This window comes from Larus michahellis, chromosome Z (assembly GCF_964199755.1).
Source record: "Larus michahellis chromosome Z, bLarMic1.1, whole genome shotgun sequence".
Lineage (NCBI taxonomy): Eukaryota > Metazoa > Chordata > Aves > Charadriiformes > Laridae > Larus > Larus michahellis.
Genome location: NC_133930.1, coordinates 82,078,056 through 82,097,105, shown reverse-complemented (window position 1 = coordinate 82,097,105; position 19,050 = coordinate 82,078,056). Strand labels below are relative to the sequence as shown.

The 19,050-nt window shown below is 36.4% G+C and overlaps 1 protein-coding gene across 1 annotated transcript in view; it reads right to left on the bottom strand.

Moving 5' to 3' along the window:
• The window catches only part of RASA1 (RAS p21 protein activator 1), a 61,773-nt gene that overhangs the window by 28,018 nt on the left and 14,705 nt on the right, over positions 1-19,050 (bottom strand). Inside the window, exons 2-8 of the mRNA XM_074568785.1 lie at positions 16,634-16,783; positions 13,124-13,259; positions 12,138-12,208; positions 9,408-9,525; positions 8,334-8,365; positions 6,647-6,699; positions 5,813-5,963 (exon numbers count right to left, since the gene is read on the bottom strand). Of these exons, the coding sequence (XP_074424886.1) occupies positions 5,813-5,963; positions 6,647-6,699; positions 8,334-8,365; positions 9,408-9,525; positions 12,138-12,208; positions 13,124-13,259; positions 16,634-16,783 (711 nt within the window). The remainder of the gene's footprint in view (positions 1-5,812; positions 5,964-6,646; positions 6,700-8,333; positions 8,366-9,407; positions 9,526-12,137; positions 12,209-13,123; positions 13,260-16,633; positions 16,784-19,050) is intronic.

Genomic DNA, 19,050 nt, shown 5'->3' with positions numbered 1-19,050 from the left:
GATACAAGCTGAAATTCAAGGCGCTGGAGTTGCTGTAACTTATTTTTTTGCGGTTACTGAAATTCACACTGTAATAAAGAATAGGAACATGAACATAAGTAGAAATGAATCATTTGTACACAAAAGATCAACCTAAAAAAAAGAACTAAATAGTTAAGTAGAAAATAAAAATATACTGCATGTGTCTTCTCACTTTATGCATGCTTAGCAGTGTGTGCAGAGATAATCAACAAGGCACATAGCAATGAAATCTTCAACCTGTTACAACCGGATGCAGTTGTGTCCAACACAGGAACAGTATCTGATACTGTAAAACTAATCTCAAAAACATTTAAATAAAGCTATAGCAAGACATCTTGGTTCACTTTTCTCTCTCTCATTCTAAAGCTATGAACTACTGCACACTTAATACAGTAATTAATCTTGCCACAAATACGTCTGTTTCTCAAGTATGTAGAATGACATGAATTTCTCATTCAGTATTACTGAAATCAAATAATTTATTTCAATTTTTAATGAGATGCAATCTGGATATGCCACTTTCTGCATAAAAATTTAAACTTTGCCACACTACAGAAAAGAATGACTCAGTCATTATATTTTTGCATGTCGAATAGTTACTGTCAACATCTTGTAATAAGTAAAACAGCATTATATAATTTTTTTTCACCCATCAAATCAAGAATACCTTGCCTGTCAATGCCTCCTCTCCTTCCTTAGTTAAAAATGCCAGCTGGAGTTCCTCAATAGAAGGAGCAGGTGCCTGATTTCTTCCAATTGTGTGAAGCAGGCTGAAGAATACACTCAGTTGTATCTGAAAACTCCTTTCCTAGTTAGAGTACCGTACAGAACGGGACTCTACGCCTTGATGGAGCGACTAAGGGCTTGGCTCTGCAGCCCTCTCCTCCCTCAAGTGAAGGTGATTCAGATGGCCACCTTTATATTGCCTTACGACTACGACGGCTCAAATGCCTGAACAAACCAAACACTGCAAACACAGAGATAGCCGGTATCTCCAGACAAGTACACTACAGAATGTGAATCCGCAAGTGATCAGCATTATCTAACATGTAAAAAGTCAAGCATGAAATCAGACGGTCAACAAAACTTATCTAGAGGACAGGAAAATGAATCACAAAGCCTTCTTCAATGTCTGACAGCAACAACAATCCTACTTACACAAAACTCATCAAGGTAAGTACACATAAACATAGATTTGGAGGGAAAAAAAAACAAAACCACCAAAAAAGTTAAACTTGGTTTGATATACAGAAATAAAGATGGATCTCAATACTACAGTACAGTTACTTCAGTAATTGTAAAGTGCTCAGCATTAGGCTTGTTAGGTTCCCCAGGTTACAGCTACTTGGATGATTTTAACAGTATCTCACCATCATGAGCAGTGTAATTTAATACTTGGAGTGAACTGAGAATTATTCAGAACTAAGCACCACCATCCTATACACTGTGAAATTATGAAGACAAAGAATTAATGCTAAAGCAGTATTGTTCAGCCTATGACAATACAGATTAATCTACCAGTTGAAACATAATTATCTTCCAATTGTCTAACTTTGCAAGTTGTGCTGTCTTTCAAATTTGAGATAACTCGAAAGCTTGTTCACTCTACAAACCATTGGTCCAATGTTTCTTATCTTTTTTTTTGACTTAGAATCACTAGAAACAAAGAACAACACCTAATTTTACAGGTTTTTTGGAATGCTACCTGTAGAATTTCGGAAAGAAGGCAGACAGAAGAAAAGGACAGGAGAAATGGCCTGGTATGGTTTTCCTACCACACGTTCAAAAATCAGAATTGAAACAGGAATAAATGCCATCTTACGTAAAAACCACTGTGAAACACACATGGAAGTTATTCACAGAACGGGTGAAGGCAGAAAGCAGTTCTGGAGACCACCTAGGCCAGGCCCCCAGCTCCAAGCAGGGTCAGTGACGGCAGGTTGCTCCAGCCCTTGTTCAGTCCCATCCCGAGCACCTCCAAGGAAGGAGACTCCACACCTTTCTGGGTAACTTGTTTTAGTGTTCGATTCACCTTTGTAGTAAAAGCCGTACACCACTAATTGCACATCTTTGGCTTGCGACCTCATGACACAGTTACTAAAATCACAACCGTACACAGTCTGCCTGGCATGGAGTTTATTTTCTTCCTAGCAGCCCGCGTGGTGCCGCATTTTAGATATGTGGCCGACGAAATGCTGATAGCACACCGGTGTTTTGGCTACTGCTGAGCCATCCTTGCAGCGTTGAGCCTTGCCTTTTTCCCCGGCCTGCTCCCCAGCACCCACCCCACAAGTAGGACAGGGGTGGGCAGGGATCTGGGAGCGGACACAGCGGGACAGCTGGCCTGAGCCAGCCAAAGGGACGTTCCCTGCCAGATAGTGTCACGCTCAGCAGTAAACGCTCAAGAAAAGGAGGAGGAAGGGGGGGGGGACGTTAAAACACCTGTGGAGGGGTGATGCTGGTCGGCAGCCCAACATTCTGCAGTGCTTGCTCATGCCCTGCCCTCAGGACAGGGGAGAAAACAGGAAAAGCAAATCCGCCAGAACTCGTGGGTCAAGATAAAGACAGTTTAATAAGTGAAGGGAGGGGGGAGGATGCCAGTGATGTGAAAGCAATCGCTCACCACCTCTCACAAGCAGACTGATGCTCACACAGTCTGAGCAACACCCACCTTGGAAGACGAAACATCCCCTCCAGTTTTTACTGCTGAGTATATCTCTTTGGATCTCTGGAAAACAGAGAAAGTCTCAACACTGAGCAAACACTGCTCAGCAGGAGCCAAAACACTGGTGTTATCAACACTGTTTTAGTCACAAATCAGAATCATGGCGCTATACTGGCTGCTGTACAGAAAATTATCTTCACCCCAATGAGACTCAGTACAACCACCAAGAAACGGCTTTGCTAATTTTTCCATGAAAATGTAGAAAGATGACTAATGGAGTAATCTGTTATCCACGGAATAAACAGAAAAATCCACAAAAGTTAAACGCTTTCCTAAAGTCTATGGGAAAATACTCCTTTGTTACACAGTCAACATAAATCCCGCAATAGGTATGCAATATAGGTGCTATATACTGGGACCTTCACGTGGACAGCTGAAAGACTGCAGGCTGGCTGTTCTGCAGAGATGATACCAGAGAACGAATAATGAAAGCAGATCTCCCTATAACAGACTGCAAACACAGCCCGTCGGTCATGCTCATCAACAGACATTTTAAGCAATTTACATACAGAGTGGTGCAAGCACATACAAAAGGAACAGGCTGGTGGAAAAAAATAAGTCTTCCTGCGCAGCACGGACTACGAGGTTCCTGAGATGTACCCAGGACCTCTTTCCCTGTGATCACCTGCAGTAGCTCCTTCTGGAATACAAGCAGACACACTCTTCCTTATACAGGTTATCGTGGTTCCAGTCCCACACCTGGATAATCAAAATAGCTGCGTAATAAAACAAACTTCTTTCACTTTGTGTTTCCTTACTATTCTTTCTCTTCTTACTTTTGTATGGAAAATCTTGGTCTATAAATTATTGAGACTATAACTGTAATCGATACTCTGCAGGCAAAGAGCAGATTGCTTTCATTTTATCTCTTACCCCAATTACAATCACAAAAACTTTAAGAGACTATTAAAAATAGTCTTCTATGAAGGACCATTTTGTAAAGACCTAGTCTAATACTAGTACCAGATTTCAAAGGAGATACCTTGAGAGCATTTACTGAAACAGCTTAATATAAAAAAAGCTTAGAGTTAATGGAAACTGTTGAACAGATGCATTAAAACAAGAAGCAGCACTCCAAGGTGAAAACTTCAGATTTAAGATGACAAACACTACATTCTTAGATAATCCGCAGAGACAGAACTCTCTGCACCAAGAAATGCTTATAAATACTTTCATTATCTTGCATAAATTCATGCTTTGTCTATCTGTGTTCTGGATTCAGTGCCTTGTTTATTGTTTTTCAGACACTTTCCATTATTCCACACAACAAAAACGCACTAGCCTTCACATGTTTAAAGATTTCTTTCTTACAGTGTCCCCATTAAATAAACTAATACAAGAATTAAAAAGCCCACAAGGTTATTCCCTCTCTCCTGTTACTTATTTATTGCCTTCTGCAGTAGATCTTACATTACCGAATTTGGGCAGTTACCTTCATCATTTTGCAGCATTTTTATCTTGCATTGCATACTTGAACCTCCAGGAAGTTTGACAATTTGAAGCACATACTAAAGTTGGAATGAATGTGAGCCTAGGAATATAGTAGTAATTCTCCAAAACACGCAACAAATATTAAGCTTTTTAAAGCTACTCATATTTTCTTTCACGCTGAGGAAGTTCTCTTCAAAGTAGGTACTAAAATATTAAAAAAAAGTTTGAAAGCATTTTGTCATAACTTAGTGCTGCTTAACTTCAATCTTTTTTTCCATTCAAAGAATCTTTTTCAGATAAATCTAATTTATATACACGCTTCAGGTGAATCCAGCACTGTATTCTAAAGTAATTTAAAGGAATAACTTAACACAGTAATTTTCTGAAGGTAATACCATTTAATGCTGCAAAACCATTTGAGACTAATAAGAGTTCAACTAATTGAGATGAATAACAGTTCCGCTAATTTGCTAGTTTGTTTGACATCACCTACAGTGGGGGCTCCAAGCCTCTCATCCTCCTTGTAAGCCACTTAACTAGAGAATGGGCAAAAGAGCATTTACCTTCACGAAAGGCTGACACAGCAGCTAGCCTGGTTTTCAATGAGGATGTCTGGAGGCCAGACTGATTAATGTAGAAGGTATTCAAGCAGCCTGGGTGTGGGATATGCATAGGTTCATAAGGTTCCCATGGTTTAGCCTCACACCATTGTCCGTTTGAAGTCATATGAAAAAGTCCACTGAACTTCTTAGTTAGGAGACCTCGACATTTTGTCAGCCACACCAGCTGCTGGATCTCTAACCACTCAGAAGCCAAGCTGGAAGTGAGAGAAATTCTGTATTGGGATGAAGAATGCCCTGGTTCTAGGTGAGCAAGTCTGGAAAAGTGCCGAGTTTATGAGGCAGGCAACCACCTCTGTTAAAAAGGAGGAGGCAAGTTTTCATTATTGAGAAGTCTTGCATCTACGACAACTCTAAAGACAACATTATCAAGCTGCACTGATAGCTTCTCCCACAAAACTTAATTACTTCTTGTTATTTCTTTTTCTTCTTGTAGAAATTACTATTTTCTTGTACCAACGGGAAAACAAACACATCTCAAGTTTGCTCACTCTAAAGGAAGTGATCTGTACTTCTGACCCAAGTATTACACACATATTACAATGGAATTTAATTGCTTTTTCCAATAATGAAGGTGTTTTTTCCCTGTTCCTGTAAATATCCATTTGTATTATTCGAAAATCCTATCGAGTGTCTCAGATCAGATTAACATTTTCCCTTTTCAAATAGACAAGAATACAAATAGTAGCTTCCAAGACAACACAGCATTGTCTCAATTACAGATCCACATATGATCCATACGATCCACAAGCTTTTGGAAGAGAAAGAAGTGTGTGAAGAAACTGGTTTGCAGAAGAAAGACAACACTTCAAAAGAAAGAAGCTACGCTTAGCCTTCTGTAAGGTTTAAGAACTGTCTCAGTTACAAGTAACTACTAAGAAAGTTAAGTAAAATGGTTAGCATACTATTAAGAAAACTACAGTCTTATAGCAGTAAATAATTAACAGGAGCAAGTTACAAAAATTCTTTACACAAATATAAAATGTGCACAATTCCTTTTACCATTAAAACTTACCTATTATAGTATCTGCCTCCCATCATAAACTGATTGTTTGATGTTGGGCATATTTTAAAACGCTGGATATTTTCACTGGTCCGAAAATAAAGTGAATAATCACCAGGTGTATTATCTGAAGGCCTCACAAGAAAACTGCACACCTGACCAACTGAAAAGATACCATAAAAGTGTTAATTTTCTCAGTGTTAGATTTGAGCCCTTATCAAATCTTTTTCCTCATAAATTAGCAAGAATTGCACACTTGAAGAAATGCAAAGTCTATAAAGTAAGTTCCAATAGTGACCTCAGACTAGAAGAACTAGTTCTAAACTGCCAAAATTAATGCAAAATGGTTTAGCCGTAGCTGGCAACCTAGCTACATCATTATTACTTCTTTACAAGAGCTTACAAAAAAGAGTTTGACAGCATGTTTTCAAAAATTGAGTATTAGAACAGAAATTGTTTAAATGTGCTATTTAAAATATGGGTCAGAAATCTTGATGCTTTCATTTAAAGAAGTATTTGCTCTATGAAAAGGCTAAAAAAGTATGTAATACGTTTTCCTTTAGGTATATAAAAGCCTATTCTCCACAGCATTTTGATGAAGACATCAATAAATGAAATAATTTATTACACATTTATTAACTGTACTTCAGAACATACTCAATACTCATAGCCACAATAGTTCTCTTCCAATGTAGTATTCTACCGAGGTAACAACCACAGGGGCTGGTCAGACTAAGACGCTCATATACGTTCACACATAAAAAGAAGTTTTGCCACAGTTTAATACGAATAGGATCACTTTGTGCCATTTCACTACCACTGTATTTCAATCAGAAATACAAGTACCTGTCATCAGCAAATTGTAAGCCTCTTGTTTGGAGATCTTCCCATGGAACCATCTTAACAAAGATGAAGAGAAAAATTAGAAAGCAAGACTACCAGCTCTCTTTTTTGGCTGTGGTGACATCCAAGGCTCTGGCACCTATGAATTGATCTTTATTTAAAAAGACCTAATACATATAGATGAGATAATCAATGATTATGCTACTAAATGATTCTGTTCTAACAACAGCATGAAAAAACTAACATGAACTGGTATATAAATAATTTTAGTAAAAATGTCCAGCACTTGGGAGTTGATGTTCAAATCCAACTCCCACTAGAGATGAAAATGAATTGTCTAAACAGTAGGTAATTTGACAGGCATTATTTGAATCATCATTTGAATCATCAGTCTCATAGAGCAATTTACTTGAATCAAGAAACCCAAAGCTCATGCAAGGAGGTTAAACACTGTACAGAAAAACAGAATTTTGCCAGAAACTGTGGAAATAAAACCTAGCTTTGTTAGACTACTGAATACAAACTGCTTTGATCTCACAGTTAGTACCTTCCCAGAGTACCAGTGTCAGAGCAGTGTCCTAAAGAAGTTCAGCAGCCTCCCTCCAGTCTCAGCCCGATACTTAGAACTGCACAGAACAGCTTGACATGCTACAACTTAATAGCTTATTTTCTGTCCTTTAATGAAAATCTAAAAATATGGCTTTTTTTATGTATCAAAAAAGAGTCCCCGTTCTAATTTTCTTTCTATACTACCTTTAGAGAATAATTTCTGGCTACCGGAATGTTCGAAGGAATCGCTGTCTCCCCAGGATTCCTCTGAGTGGCACAAATAACTGTAGACGGGCAGTATCAAAGCTCCATGCATCTGCTACAAACTACTTTGCAAATAACTAAATAAATAAATAAATAAATAAAAACCCCGGCATTTGAAGGCCTTCTCTACGGCCGAATTGACTAGCAGAACACTAGCAAGCAGTAAATAAACAACAAATACACCAGCGATTTTCTTTCTCCCGTTAAGGTAACAAGAAATGCCTCTTTCTGCCATCAGCTTCTTGCAAACTGGGCAACAGAGAAAAAGCAGCAGGTGCAAATATGGCAAGCAGATGGAGGACAGGTGAAATAATCAAGCCACTAGAAATTTTCTGGAACTTTCTTATGCCACTCGTCACTACTACTGAAAATAATCTATCAACAGCCTGACATATCAATACATTGTTGATTCTAAATTGTAGTCAATCTAAAAAAAGAAAAAAAGAAATCTAAGTATTTAAGCAAATAGAAGAAATCTTACGAGCCCTCCGGCTTTCTCTTTGAAATTTAACAGAGACAAGCTGTAAGTATCACACTATCATGTTTCTAATGGTACTTTGCTCTCTCTCTGAAAAAAGGTTACCTCTGAGGCAAACACTATGTTCAAGAAATACTCCATTGTGCATATTTTGGCTGAAAGTGATCATACAGGGACTCATCTAAGATTTTAACACTGCAAAACCCATTAGCAATAGGTATACTTATTACAGGACTCTTTCATGTTAATTATCATGCAATTTCAGCAGCTAGTATAGAAAAAAGTCTTGAGATGAAAAATTAAGTATCTTTGGTTCACCTTCCCAAAAGTTGGGAAATATCATAGCTGACGCTTAGAAACAGTTATGATTGCTTTTAATAACAAAACAAAAATCCTTACATTTTGCCTTCATGTGGATCTTCTTCTCTTCCCTAATAAGAAAATTAACATATTAAGTGCATGTCAACAATACAGCTCAGTTTTTTTTTTAAAAAAAAAAAACTTCATAGTTTAAGACTTTCTGTAGCATTAAGTCTAAGACATTCTTGAACCAACAGGCTCATTGCAGTTCCATGAAAAGAATTTTCCTCTTCAATCACTAAGTGGAAATTCAGCCAAAATATGTTATTTCAGAGGATTGCTCCTGTCATGTTTTCAAGTCCTTCTTTAAAGGTGGTGACTTTTTTAAATCTCAGCTTTCCTAAGGTTAACTTAATCACTGATACATCAGTCTGCAGTTCAATAATCTAGTGCTGCCACGTCAATTTAGCCATTCACATCCTGCCACAGACCTGTGAGAAGCATCTGCAGGTAACACTGCTATTAGCAAAACACACGTACTATGCAGGAAAATATTATCAAAGACGTTTGATAATATTTGACTCCAAAGCAATGGTGAGCTTGTTAAAAAAAAAATAATAATTTTTTTTTTCTTTTTTTTTTTCCCCTTCTGAAGTATGTTAAACCTTCTGTTCCCCTACAGTAACTGAATTATCTGCAGGTCACCTGGCTAGCTTCTTGAGCCCACACAAGACTTTCTAAGTATAATTAACTCATCAACAGATTTTTAACCCACACTTCAACCTTAAAAAAAGATAAAGACCTACCACAATGTGAAATTACATTCTGTACAGTTTGTGAACGTTTCATGGCAAATAAAAAAACGAATATGCAATTAATTGAGTACCAGATTCTTTACCAGGACAGTGAAGTTTAGGAAACTGCCTAGTAAACACACAGTATCATTCTTTAGTACTTCTCGTTGGACAACACGCAAATGAGCACTTTTTTGATACTGAATTATGCTTAGAAGTTTGTTACACTATTTTAAAACAAGCAGCTCCAATTACTATGTTTAGAAAAGTACATAACTAGAAAACAGGAAATTAAATGTCACTAGTTTTGGTTTATTTCAATATTGTTTTACCAAAAAATCTCATTAATTTAAGAAATTTGAATATAAAAATGACTTACCACTTCTTCTACGAGGTCTTCTACAATAAGACCTTGCTCATCTGTCCGTAGGTTTGTAACCCACATCCAGCCATCTTCCAATTCATTATGGACAATAAACATGTCTCCTTTAAGGAAACTGAAGAGGGTTACAGCAAGATTTAGATCAGAGATACAATCATAATATAAAGTTTAATGAACACAATGAAATCTTGAGTATAATTTCTGCAAAATATTTGAGAAAACCTGTTCATGAAAAATGCATGAACTGATGCTCCAAGCACATCACGTGTATTCTTCCTCACCGTTAAGTGGCTACTATATATGAGTATTTATAGTGCTGATTTATGTTTACTATCTAATACATACTTCAGTTCTGTCAACATCAAAGCGTGCTGAGGATGTATAAAACAAAAGTAACACCGCAGAAATAATAAAAGTTAGTAATTTTGTTCTTTTGTCAAGAGAGATCAAATACTAAACAAAAATAAAATAACCAGAGATACCCTTAATAGTCTATTAGAAAATAACATTCCTTTTATCAAAAATTAATCTTGTACAACAAAAGCCTGTGGAATATCTCTTCTTTATGTTCTCACATATGAAGACAAGTGCTACAAAGACAGTACAGAACAGTTAGAGAAGCCATGCAATTAGCTACAAGAAAAGCATAAATAAGAAACAGTAACATGTCTAAGGGAGTTTCATTTCTGGAAGGTTAGTGTAAATTACTCCTTAAGTGTTATCCCAAACTCAGGTCATATGAAAACCTTTCACTGTAGCACAGTGAGACTTCTCAGTCAAGTTTGATGATGCATCAGGGTTCAGAAAATAGCAATAAAGTATTGAAACTCATTAACTACTATCTCAGTCGAAAATTACATAGCAAATTTCTATGGCATTTCTCTCATCTGAAGTAGGCTAACAAAAAAGGCATTAACTCACGCACAAAGAAACAGCAAGAATTAAAGAGCAAAAAATAACAAAGGACTACTGTAAACGCAGAGTAAATTCAGCTGCTAATGAACCCGAATCCTAAGAATGGCTGACAGACAGAAAGAACATCCCCTGCGTAACTATACATTAAGTAACTGCATGGAACACAGGCTGAAGTTAACCCTGCAATACTTCAAACTTTATAAGTATTAACTATGATATTAAAATTTAAGGTCAAGATTCTCTGAAATGCATGAAGTCTTTCAAGAGCATATTCCTTTGACCTAGAACAACCTGAGAACTTTGGTCCCAGCTAAGCCACGAACAGAACCCTTTCAGCCATGTGGATCTCAAAACCCAAGCACAGAACACTGTATTTTAGCTGAATCCTAAATGAGGGAGAAAAGGTATAGTTTTCTACAATTTTTGTTATGATAGCAAAGTAATAAAATGCTTTTTCCTCTGAAGTTGGTAGGTGCAATAAGGCACTTAATGGACTCAAAGCCATCATTTTATTCTTACGCATAGTAGGTAGCCTTACTTGCAATATGCAATTAGAGAGTCCCTTCCCTGTCTTACCCCCTTCTCATCTGCTGAGAGACAGATACATAATCTCAAAGACAAATATCCTCACCGCATTCTTTAAAGAGGTCAGACAGGACTGGACTGTGAACCTGGGGATAAATTTCCACATACCTTTCTCTATAGCTTAGGCTAATACTTCCAAACCTAAGCCAATTCCCAACTGGCGTGTTAAAACAACTTACGAAACCAAGACTGTTTCGTTAGAGAGATTAGAAATCACTACAGATCTCTTTCAAATCCTCCTACGTTTCCATCTGAAAAAATAATAATTCTGACATCTCAAGAAAGCAGCATCAATTCCAAGTAACCAGCACATGCTCTTCTATTGGATATGGGACTGTTAGGGTTTTTTTCCTTTCCACATAGCACCTCATGAAAATGCAAGAAAGGTGGGGACAATCCCTAAGAAATTACTGAGGTACCAACATTGGAAAGGAAGCGAGTAACAGTTAACAGAAAAGTCTGTGAATATGAGATAGGCCTGCAATTCCGCAATTTTTTTAAGATTTTAAAATTATGGGAGATTACACATTTTAAAGTATCATTTGTTCAATACAGACTCTTTCCAAAAGGAGAGAGGTATGAGAAGGGAATGGAGAATCATTCTTGCTCCATTTTATGAATAGAGAAGTGAAGAGAACTTAGAAAAAATGGTCACCAGGTTTCTAAGCACAGGTAAGAAAATGAATACTAGAACATTAAAGGCAAAACTTTTTCAGCATTACTCTTTTTTCTTACTTCAAAGAAGGCATTAAATACTCTGCTCTTCCACTTATGAGTAGTCAATGCTCACATTCTCTTTCTAGTGGTCAGAAATGGTTTGGCTTGAACTATTTATCTGCTATTAGCTATGTGGCAGTTCAGGAAGAGTGCCTAGCTCATTTCTTTCACACACTCACATGAGGCATTTCTGCACAGAATTATTTTATACACAAATCTACCCTCTTGGAGAAAACCGTAGAGCTTTACAAAGCATACTTCAAAGCTATAACATTACTAATTTTACTTCTATGAATCTAATTTCCCTTGTAACTTCCCTTGCAATTAATACAAACAAACATACCAAGAATAAAAAGTCTTGTTGCTATATCCAACATAAACAGCGAAGCATCATCCTTTAACCTAACTGTTTTAAGATATAACTGGACAGTATTTTCCTATGAACACATACTTAAATCATTCATAAATACTCTTGAGAATTTCACAACTACTCCTATTATTAAAACATACCTTATTTCATCAGTTTCTGGCACTTTGGTGTAAGGTAGAATTGCTCGAACTCTCCTTCTGTCCTCCACAGGCTACAATTTAAGAGAAGAGAGCAAACAATACTTTTTCCCTCTTTCTACTGTAGAATCCTTCTCCCCAGAATTAGGCTATTTGGAAGCAAAGGACTGGTAACAGCCACTTATATCCCCCTTGCCAGTTTTAAATTTTCAAAGCTCAAAACCACCGAGAGACAGAAAAGCATAATTCACAGAGCTAGCTATGAGAGCTCTTATTTTGTTTTTCTTCTAGCAGGACAGATAATGTATGTTTATCATCTTCAAAATTAACTACCAGTACGATAATTCTCATAGAAGTATACTTTTAAATTTTCTTCCATTTAGAGTGTAAATTTCTAGAAGTTCAACATTCAGAAACATCTTTACTGAAGTTTTGGGTTTTGTTGGGGTTTTTTTGTTTGGGTTGTGGGGTTTTTTTGGGGGGGAGGGGGCATTACGCAGTTGGGTTTTTTTCATTTTAATTACTTATATTGTTTTAAGGATGGGCATGTGAAAGAAGCACCATTTTCAGAATCCTTTGTTATTTCCAGGATGCATATATTGAAACCACTGTTAAAGACAAAAATATCACAACTCCGTATAGAGGTTACAGTACAATGGTGCTCTTTACTAGGCAAGAACGGCACGTTTTCTTCTTCGTCTCTGTTTACTTACAATGCTATTACTACATTTGGAGATAACTGCAATGCCTGATGCAGCTTTCTCACTACAAACTTTCATTAAATAGCTGCTTTTTTAAAAAAATCATTACTTTGTATCAGTAAGAATGCATTTTTATGTTCCTTATACTTCAAAGTATGCTGAGCATACACAGAACTACAGAAAGTTTTCTACAGTGCTTTTTTCCAAAAAAAAAAAAAAAATAAATATGTATGGCGATTAAAGTTACTAACATTTAAGTAAACAACACTTAAAAATTTTACTACTTGCCTCTGGAGGTGCTACCGGAAATAAGAGCTTTTCCCCTTTCAGCAAACAGGACACATGACTGTAATAACCGATTAGGTCCGAAAGTGAAGCAAAACGACGTCCACCAATGTAATAGTCTCCGCACATGGCAATAATCCTGTTAATATTAAAAGAAAAAAAAAAAGTTTGACTTAAGACAACTTTTTGCTACCAATTTTTTTAACTTTTAAGAAAAAGGAAATTGTGATAGTTTAATTTTTAAACCAGTGTCTACGTTCAGCAAAATGCAGTATTACAAGGTTTCTATAAACATCAAGTAAATCTTAGGTAATGAATATTTCATCAAAAATTGTATATGTATATAGCCTGATACACCAGTATTTTAAGGCTAAAGGAAGTGCTGATTCACAAAAAAAAAAAGCCAGTACATTTATTGGAACTAATGAAATTAAACAGAAAAATGTAATTGTTAGTGTCATGGAAGACTGAAAAAATGCACTAGTAGACAACAGCATTATTACTTGTATAATGCAGGACATAAATTTATATAAGCCTGTCATAAAAGGTTTAACAAAGTATCAAAATATTTTAACAACAAATAACTGCACTTGATTATAAAATGCAGAAGACATATACCTTCAAAAACCAGTCACTTTCTTACAGTTAGTTTAGCATCCGTAATAAAAATTGAGAAATTACTTTGGAATGATCAAAGTATCTCTTTATACTCAATTTCAAAATTTGCTAACTAATGGCAAAAAAGCTTACAAAACCATTTCAGTAGTTTAACACAACAAAGGATTCTTACAAAACTGTTCATTTTATTCTTTAAGGGTTGTGTTTTTCTGAAAGTACAGAGATCCATTGCTGCATCAAAAATGGGAATTACCATGTCTGTTCACATTGCTAGTCAATACAAATTCTAGAAGCAGTCAGGAATTATTTATTTAGATAAAAGAGTTAACAGCATTTAAAATATCCCCGTTACACTTAAGTGTCATTTGGAAAAGTGAAAAAGGACTTAAAATCTAAAAGCTCGTGTTAATTGTCTCTCCAGTTTCCAGAAGAGAGAGAAATGATCCTAAGATTATTTCAAAATAAATTACAGTACCAAGAATAAACATACTTGAATCTTCTTAGTGTTCTACTTCATGTTTGACCTCTTCACAAAGCTTGTGAACAAACCAAAAGCAAAAGGGGGGGGAAAAGCCCCCAAACACTTGATTACGAATCAACTTATCCTTCATCCCAAATAAGTACGCTATTTAATGGTCTCCTCCATTTTTACTCTTCCTCAGCAGGTCAATATTCCAATACATTGCTGCCCAAAAATTTTGCTTCTCAGTTCAGTTATCTGAACTAAATAATTTCTCCCAAACAGGGATGTAACATGTATACAAAGATGAATCTTCAGAGATGAAATCTAAAGTTTTTAAGCATATAGCAACTGCAAGGGAAGTCAGAAAATAATATAACTTTAAGGACATAGGCTAGATCTTTTTGAGATATTTTCTGTAAGATTCCTTGGTAAATTATTCAATAGAAACTAGGTTCAAAATGAAATTTACTGTTTCAGATTATTATTTCATCAAGCTTAAATGAAAACTTTCTTCTGAACACTGAGCTAGCAGATACAGAAAGACTTCTGTAATCACAGAAAATTCTGAAGGACAAGATTAAAAGATAAATATTTTCCTTCAAAATATTTTGCATCACTCTGACTCACCAAAAAAGGGTAACACTTCAGTGAAAAAAGAGCGTTTTGACAGATTCAGATGCTATAAATTAATCATATGCTGCATAAGCATTTATGTCTGTATGCAACTTTCATGAGGTGCCGAAAGAATTAAAAGAGTTTAAGAAACTTTCATCTAAAATGTTGGGATTTCAGTTGCACAGAAATCTGAGAAAGGTTTAACGTGAAAAATAACATTTTCAGGAAACAAAATATGAGGGACATTTTTTAGCAATGGAAGTTTCACCCGTTCCTGATAGGCTGCAATTGGGAAAGAACAAGCTTTGGTGGAAATGGAACTTCTACCCTGTGGGACGTAGGGGATCCATCCCTAGATTTGCCTGAAATCACTTTAAGGCTGCCATTCTTGAGATTGACACTATTCTTGAGCATAACACTTGCTTATTTAATACCAAACAAAAACACACACTTGGCAGTCAACGAATGAAACTGAAAACCCATCCAATCTCTGAAGAACAGTATTAACTAACAAATTAACTTCCCTTGGATATTTATCTTTGTGTGTTTTACGGATCTCAGAATGAAAGATTCTTTAAGGTTTGAAAATATCATTAAGGACCCTTTCCTTAGGGAATTGGAAATCATTAGACTGTTTTCTACCTGGGATGCCAGAAACACTCTGATGGTGGGCATGAACCAATAGACAATGGCCTGATACCGGCTTCAAAAGGAGAAGTTATTAAAAATAATCCAGGACTAAAACAGCACTAGAAAGCAAGTATTAGCATAGTTTACTTTTCTGCCACTGCTTCACAGTAACCAGTTCCCAAACGAGTACCAGTATAGGTGAGAAGCTGAAATTGATAGCTCAGATGGCAAGATGTGAACAAGAGATACTATTTATGTGCTATATTGTCTGCACTTAAGAGAATTATGCCTTCATGTCAATGGCAGGGCAGGACTTCTGAAGCATACTTTGTCACACAGCAGATGCAACCAGAAACTCCCAACATTTGCAAACCATGCACATAGTGCTCAAATGTTGGTATTCTGGTTAATTCCCACTTTCAGAAGTTGAAAAATTTGCTTTGAACTTGTTTGCTGTTATCAAGACGACTGATAAAGATTTCTTTTACTTGTGGAGAAACATTTGCTTTGCTATTTCGTAAAGATGAACATTACACTGCGGCACTTCACTTGCTGACTAACCTTTCAGCTGTTCTCAGAATCCATCTCATTTACACTTAAGAATAAATGAATTTATTAATCTACACAGTTTGGCCATGGTAAAATAATCCTAGTTACAACTTTGGATGAAGAGATACTTGTATTTAGAACAATTAATTCTAACACATACTAAAAACTGTTTCTAGTAAACCTTCGGATTATTAAATGTGTGGTCTCTTTGTTTCTTCTTGTTTTTTGGGTTTTCGGGGGTGGTTCCCTCAAAATTAAGGAAGCAACCACATGTGAGAGCACTTTATGTATGTCCTGTGACCTACCATGGCTACTACAGAACAGAGCCAAAACAATCTCCTTCACTGACTACTGAAACCTGCATGTTGCTTTAAGTCTATTCACAACCACTTTAGACAAGTTTGTCTGTCTAGGTATCGTTGGTTTCCTTGCATTTTTGTTCTTTAGCCTATAAAGCAATTTTTAAGCAGCATATTTTAAAACAATTAAACACAAGTTAAAAGCTGTACCATGGAAGAATTAAGAGTCAAAAATATTCAATTACAATACAATGATTGTTTTCTGTTTGTAGTGTATTGTGCTCTAAAACAAAAAATAACCATATTACAGTATTTTGAAATAAAACATTTAATTCTCACCTAAAATGATTGACATTTGTTTTACTAAGGAATGAAAGCACAAATGAACCTGGTCTCCGATCACTTTCTCGAATAAGGTAACTTCCAGGTTTTCCCGCTTGTCGAAGACGTTCTTCTGCAATTGTTCTGTCAAGTTTTCCATGATACCACCTGAAAAAAGAGTAACAATGGGTGTCCTTAGAACTCGAGTTTTGTGTTTATTCTCACAGAACAGACCTATGAAATTAACAAAAGCTTTCAGTCAAAACTGTTGTAACTAACTCCAAACCTATGTTTCAAAGTTATCACATCTTCCCATGTTCAACCTCCCAGTTTACTTATTTCCAATGAACAAAATTTTTAAAGATAGTATAGTTTTTCAGATAACCTACATCTCCCAACAAACCATACCAAGAGGTGGAGGCTCTATCCATATCATTACCTTTTCTCTCCTCCCTAATTTGCTTATTTTAAACAAACAGAACCAGGATGTGACTGATCTGACTTGGAAGACTGCTGCATTTTAAGCCTACCCAGGCTTCAGTTCAGGCGGGATTTTCCAAAAGCATAAATTGAGAAGCGAATTGTAAGAACCTGTTTCTCTGCTGTAGCAAAGCCTGCACTGAGTTGGAGCAACAGCAGTCACCAGACACCCAGCCCCAAAACAGTCGTTCCTAATCACAACGCATACCCGATCAATTAAAAGCAGGTGCAGATGCGTAGCAAATCACAGGCTGCAAAATATGACCAAGGAACACTTCAGTCTAAAGTAAAGGTTAAGACTGTTACTATCAAGCATTCATTTGCCTTACCTCAGTTTATTTACATAGCTTTTGTCAGAACACTCCTCCTACTCCAAATGATCAAGTATAGTTCGTTTTTGTTTTTTTTTTTTTTTTTTAAAAAAAAAAGAGTAGCAAAGGAGAGCACCATTCAAATATAAAGCCAAGCATTGTTCTCATCACCTTCACAAAGCCACGGCATGTTCTGGAGCTACATACTGTAATAATTTATTAGCTCTGCCTCCATCAACTAACTATGCTTAGTTCAACCTTTAATTTCTACACTCAAGAAAACATCAGCTTCCATACAGGCACTGTTTGAGACAATTTAAGTCATTTACCACTTCAGTCCACTTGCCTTTTTAATTCTAACAGTTCAAATATGTCCTGCAAGAGCCACAAAAATGCATTTTGGAAGAGATATGTAAATGACCTTTTGAACTAATACATGCAAGAATACCAAAAAATTGCACAAATTACAGTTAAAAAAAAAAAGAACAGCTGGGCTGTTGATAAAATCTGACCAGAAGCATTTTTTTTCCCGACAAAATAGAAGTAAAAGTTTTGAGAGCTTTTATCAGAATGAAAATCAGATAGACCAAACCGGTAAGCGTCACGTATACCAGCAGAAGCAGCACCAGCGTAGACACTGTTACCCTGGCAAAGCTGCATGCCTGCTAGCGTAGCTCTCCTTTGCTTCTCCTCCTCACCCGCATCAAAACAAGCTAAACCAGAAAAAGTACTGCTGTGCCCATGCTGCTGCCGGCCGAGGTCGGTTAGCGAGATCCTCTCTCATCCCATCCCAGTGCCACGCAGCCTCCCAGACAAGAAACCTGTCGCTCAAAGACGGTCTGCAGAGGGTCACTTTAGGAAATGAAACAAAACCATCTATTTTGAAGTACCTGGAATGAAATATTCTGCTTCATGCACAGCGTGGATGAAACCCAAGTTTGTTCATTCCCAGCACGTCACAATTAACTGGGCTTTGCGGACTTTCACCAAGTAAGAAACTACCCAGAGACATAAGAAACTTTCCTGATCAAGAAATTCTTTGAAACCAACATTCCATTAAGCCTATTTTAAACTAACAATAGGTTCACTAAGCTTTTATTTGTTCCTATTTATCACTCACTTGAGAAAAATAATCTTAACTCTACTTAGAGACACATTGCCTTACAATGCCAAAGGCACGCTTTTCAAATGGGGAAGGTGTGAGTGTTAATAAGACTGCAAATTACTAATAAAAAATATACTAGGAAAATAAAAAGGCAGGATTACTTGGAAACAAAACATTCAACTTTTCTGTAAGGGACCAGGATTTCTTACGACCATAGCACAAATGTGGGTGTTCAATTTTAAGACCAGAAACTTTGAACAAAGAGGACACCCTCCTTGCCGATGACAGCTATATAGATATAGATATATATATAGATATATATGTGTGTATATATATACACACACACACATTGGTATATCCCACATATTGGAGATCACGTCCTGTAACACTGAATGGGCTATATATATATTCTCTCCCAGTTTTATATCAAGCCTAATAGCAGACATTTATTACCTGGTAAAGTAGAAGCAGGGTTAAAAATTATTTACTCCACCATTTCAGAAAAGGTTTTCCAAAAAAAAAAAAAACCAAACATGTAG